This window comes from Arachis hypogaea, chromosome 6 (assembly GCF_003086295.3).
Source record: "Arachis hypogaea cultivar Tifrunner chromosome 6, arahy.Tifrunner.gnm2.J5K5, whole genome shotgun sequence".
Classification (NCBI taxonomy): domain Eukaryota; kingdom Viridiplantae; phylum Streptophyta; class Magnoliopsida; order Fabales; family Fabaceae; genus Arachis; species Arachis hypogaea.
In genome coordinates, this window is record NC_092041.1 from 6,405,884 (window position 1) to 6,410,918 (window position 5,035).

Sequence of the window (5,035 nt, forward strand, 5' to 3'; positions counted from 1 at the left end):
TTACTTATCTCTTCTGTATTTTTAAATTCAAGTAATTTAATTCTAATTTATTTTTCAAAAATTTTTTTCGTTTATTTGTTTAAATGGAGTTGTTGGTACAATTTTTAAAATTAGTATTCGCAGAAGATAAATATATTTCACTTTCAAACCATAAATATCGAACCAACTCAAATTTATTAAAAATCAGCATAAGATATATTTAATTTAAAACGTTAAATTAGAAATATTATTTAACTAAAAAATATTAAAAGTAATTTTTTACATATTTTAATACATTAATTAAAATAATAAAATTTTGAAAAAAAATATTATTATCCTCTGAGGTAAATTTTCTTATAGAATGATTGAGTGGTGGAGAGCACGTGGTTGCTAGAAGGCCATCGATAAGTGTGTTGATCTATGAGCCCATAGCCCCATACTTGTTGGGATGATGATGACGAGAGCCAATCCAATTTCCAATTGATTCCACAATCCACAGCACTAGCAGAACAGCAGAGAGATATTTTAGCACTGGGAGAAAAATATCGACTCCCTTGGAATTAGGATTGAAGACGGAAGTAATCAAATAAGTCTAATTACTAATTTTGTAGTGTGTGCTGCTTTCGTCCTTTCAACCTGTCACAATCCCTTCTTTTCTCTTACGCAATCCCACCTTTTTTTTTTTTCTATCTATTATTAAATTATATTAGTTTATCCATTTATTTATTCGCAAGTGGACCACGCTCTATAAAAATCTCCAACGGCGCTATTGTTTCATACCACAACAACAACAAACAAGGTTAGGGTGGGGAAGGGAAACACATCAATTGATCAAAATAATGGGTTCTACCCTTGCGATTTTATTCTTAACTTTCTGCACTTGCTATCTACAGGCATGTATCTTAATCTTTTTCACCTCCATTTATTCTCTATTACTATTAATATTAGGGTTTGACTTGTGAATTGGTGCTTTGTCTGTTCCACAGATCGCTGGGGCCGAACCACAACGCCTTTCTACTCTCAAGCTTAATTCCCGCATTCTCCAGGTCATTCATTTTCCGTATATATCTCCTTGCTTCTCAACATGAATATTCCCATTTTAGTATTAGTCACGTCAACAATACTTTTCTTTAATTAATTAATTAATTAATTAATTAATTAATTATTAGTTCGTTAATTGTAATTGGCACGATTACCGTTACTTTCACTAGGCAAAACTGCGGGATGTAGTGTTTGGTCTGAGAAATTATTTGCTTTATTAGTTGAAGGTTATCCTAACTATTGATTCATTGATGTAGTGCTTTTTAAGAATGTATTCTTTTTACTTCATTTATTACTACTAATTTATGAAGATATTCAGGAAGATTTTTAAGATGCTATAGATTTTATTTTATTACTTTACTCGTGCTAGTCACTGCTGCTTAGACTTGAATTATTTGATATTTGATTCATTGATGAATAGTTGGAATTTCTCTTCTTTCTCTCATAGCTTTACTTATTCAATCGTGCAGGAGTCTATTGCTAAACAGATCAACGAAAACCCAGAGGCAGGATGGGAGGCTGCTATAAATCCTCGTTTCTCCAATTATACAGTTAGAAATTCAACTTGTCCTACCTTGTTGTTGTTGTTGTTGTTTACCTTTTAGTTAATATGATTATGCTATATTGTGCTTGATGTACAGGTTGGAGAATTTAAGCGCCTGCTTGGTGTTAAACCAACTCCTAAGAAGGAACTGATAGGTGCACCCATTGTGACTCATCCAAAATCATTGAAATTGCCAAAGGAGTTTGATGCAAGGACTCAATGGTCTCAATGTAGTACCATTGGAAGAATTCTAGGTCATTTGCTTGCTCCTTCTCCAATGTTAAGTTTAATTTGTTAATCAAATAGTTTGTTTGAAAGGGGGTGCTGAATCTTTTTTTTTTCCCTCTCATATTCATAATAACATGGATTGGTGAATCAATTTCTGCATTGAAGATCAGGTAATTTTTCCTTTTCTTTTCTACATTTTAACCCTAAACAATATCAAGGTTCAAGAGGTACTTAGATAATCCTTGTGCTGATTGTTCAGGGTCATTGTGGTTCTTGTTGGGCATTTGGTGCTGTAGAGTCATTATCAGATCGGTTTTGCATTCATTTTGATGTGGTAAGTAATCTTCTTACTGAGCAACATATTGCTGTGTGTGAATATCAATAAATACATATCTTATCGAGGATATTTAAAGAGGAATTTATGCTCTATATGTTTAATTGCAGAATATCTCTCTCTCTGTGAACGATCTTCTCGCATGCTGTGGCTTTTTGTGTGGATCTGGTTGTGATGGAGGGTATCCCATAAATGCATGGCGATACCTAGTCAGCCATGGTGTTGTCACTGAAGAGGTAATGAATCATTAGTTTTGCCTAGGCAGAATCCCACTGGGTGCAAAATTATTAAACATGGCTATTTCTTGGAGATCATAGATTTGTAGTTGTAGGCTTTCTACCTACGTAATCTTCCTATCAATTGACATTAACGTGTAGTCAAATATCTATCTTTTCCCTACTTTTTTCCTTTTTTGCCTCCCCTCTTTCTTATTCTCAGCATTTTACATTCGCAGTGTGACCCATACTTTGATCAAATTGGCTGTTCCCATCCTGGTTGTGAGCCCGCATACAGTACCCCCAAGTGTGTAAAAAAGTGTGTGAGCGGGAATCTGCTTTGGAAGAAATCAAAGCACTATAGTGTCAATGCATATAAGATCAAGTCTAATCCCCATGATATCATGGCAGAAATTTATAAGAATGGGCCAGTTGAAGTTGCATTCACTGTTTACGAGGTAAATCAAAGCTCTTATCCATTCTTAATTGCTTATGTAATTGAATTTTTGCAACTTCCTGTGGTCAAATTTTGAAAGGGAGGAAGAAGAGAGAAAGAGGGGGGAAGGAGAGAATACTTATAAGGAGACTAATTAATTGACAAAGGTTGAGTTTCAAATCATTTTATAACCTTACACACTGTAATTTATAACATAAGTACGAGCAGATAGGTATTTGAGAGGAATGAGAAATGTCTACTAGATTTTCATCGTTTAGCAGAAGAATTAGAGAACTGGAAGATCAAGGAGTTTACTTGACCTTTTGTCTATTCATTCTGCCTTGCTACAAACCTGCTATGTTTGTTGTTGTAATACAAGGAACTATTACTTTTAAAATATAAACTTGAGATATTCATGTCATGCAATCAGTGTTATTAGTCCGAGTAATCTCAGAGTCATGCTTTGGATTTACAAAATTCACCAAGTTATGAGATCTTTTAAACCCCAACAATTAAGACCACTTAAAGTAGGAATCCTATATCAACATGTTGAATTGTCAAAATTGAAAGGGAAGGATCAAATTTGTGCTAAAATTCAATATTTTGACTACATTAAAAAGCTGAATCAACAATAAAATCATAACTGAATGTAATGTGTAAGATAGGGCATTATGTTACCAATGTTACTCCACAAAGCCAGTCTTCAAATTTATATGCCTGAAATGTAAATTCAAATACTAGCAAACTGCAAATTGAAGATGGGATTATTGTGGATTGTTCTGAATGAACCTTCAAACAGGATTAATGAAGGGAGATAGGTATGTGGATCGAGATTAATGGAACAGTGGATAATGGGATAGATAACCTGTTGCTGTAAGGAATTTATAGTGTTTTGTTATTGTTGTGTTCCGATAACCTATTGTTTTCATTTTCATGAAAAAACGATTGAGTTCTGCCCATAATTGCCATGTTGGCATAAAGGACGGGACATATCTCCGTCATACTGGCAGCACATGAATGCATAGATATATACTTCCCTCCTGTTTAATGTCTGAGAAGATCCCCCGTTTGCTAGTAAACTTTCAAATTAACAAATCCTTTTATATTGGAACAATTATCTCGTCTTTCTGCAGTAGTTCTAGACCTCGGTTATCATGTTTACTCTCTTATAGTACCTTGCTTTCTTGTGTATTGAATAGTCAGCAAGCATATTATGTGTTTAGTTTGCATGTTTAAAAACAAGGATATTAACCCATTTGACCTCTTTACAGGATTTTGCTCTCTACAAATCAGGAGTTTACAAACACATCACAGGTGTGGAACTCGGTGGTCATGCTGTGAAGCTGATAGGATGGGGAACATCTGATGATGGAGAGGACTATTGGGTATGTTGACTTGTTCCTGATGATTGAATATCACCTCTCCCTAACACACAGACTTGCATGCCATTAGAATTTTATACTGACTGTTCTTTTTACTGTTTCAGCTTCTCGCAAATCAGTGGAATAGAAGTTGGGGAGATGTATGCCACTCTGCATTGTTCTTCTCTGAGTTTCTGTTGTTACTAAAGATCTGCTTTAGACTAACGGTGAATTCCATCTCATTTGCAGGATGGTTACTTTAAGATCAGAAGGGGGACAAATGAATGTGGAATTGAAGAAGACGTTACAGCTGGTATGCCTTCCACCAAAAATCTCGTACTCGAAATCACTGACGCGGGTGCCGATGCTGTTGATGGTGCTTCATTCTGAATATAAGTGTATAATATTACCGATTAGATGATGATGGTATTGCAAAAATCTGCATCAAATGTTATACCAATGTACCACAATCTTATGGAGACGGATCTAGATTGTGATGCTGAAAGACTATAAGCTGTTGTGGGTAGTGATGCACGAAATAAGAAAAACTGTTGTAGTTACCAATTAGCTCCTGTTGTAAGCTACATCCACTTGTTGGTTTTATTGCAATGTTGCCGATTATTCCGAATTGCAGCAAAGGGTTCATTTTCAATTTTTCATACTGTGCATTGAAGTATTATGTATCTCTCTTTAGTGTCTCTCGAGTCTTGAGCGTAAAACTAAATGCATGTTCATAACATCATTAGACGGACAAATCCTCATGTTCGCCTTGACTATAGACTTTCTTACTCCTGAAGCAATTTCTTCATAGATTGTTATCACTGGCGCACCACGCTGTAGAGTTGGGTGGCATAGCACAGCGATTAATGAAAGATAGTGTTACTCTTTGTTGAATAA

The 5,035-nt window shown here is 35.0% G+C and overlaps 1 protein-coding gene across 1 annotated transcript; it reads left to right on the forward strand.

The window, feature by feature from the left end:
* Positions 1-605: 605 nt before the first annotated feature.
* Positions 606-4,766, forward strand: LOC112695641 (cathepsin B-like protease 2). Its single transcript, XM_025748063.3, has 11 exons — positions 606-872; positions 966-1,025; positions 1,491-1,571; positions 1,662-1,818; positions 1,958-1,962; positions 2,052-2,126; positions 2,237-2,362; positions 2,581-2,799; positions 4,049-4,162; positions 4,264-4,299; positions 4,388-4,766. Exons 1-11 carry the CDS (start codon positions 819-821, stop codon positions 4,526-4,528), a joined length of 1,068 nt encoding a protein of 355 aa, XP_025603848.1. The 5' UTR covers positions 606-818; the 3' UTR covers positions 4,529-4,766.
* Positions 4,767-5,035: the final 269 nt, after the last annotated feature.

Bases quoted from the DNA above. Each gene is read 5' to 3' on its own strand.
- LOC112695641 (XM_025748063.3), top strand. From the start codon at position 819: ATGGGTTCTACCCTTGCGATTTTATTCTTAACTTTCTGCACTTGCTAT. The intron at 873-965 runs GCATGTATCTTA...TCTGTTCCACAG, and splicing joins TCTGCACTTGCTATCTACAG to ATCGCTGGGGCCGAACCACA. The intron at 4,163-4,263 runs GTATGTTGACTT...TTACTGTTTCAG, and splicing joins ATGATGGAGAGGACTATTGG to CTTCTCGCAAATCAGTGGAA.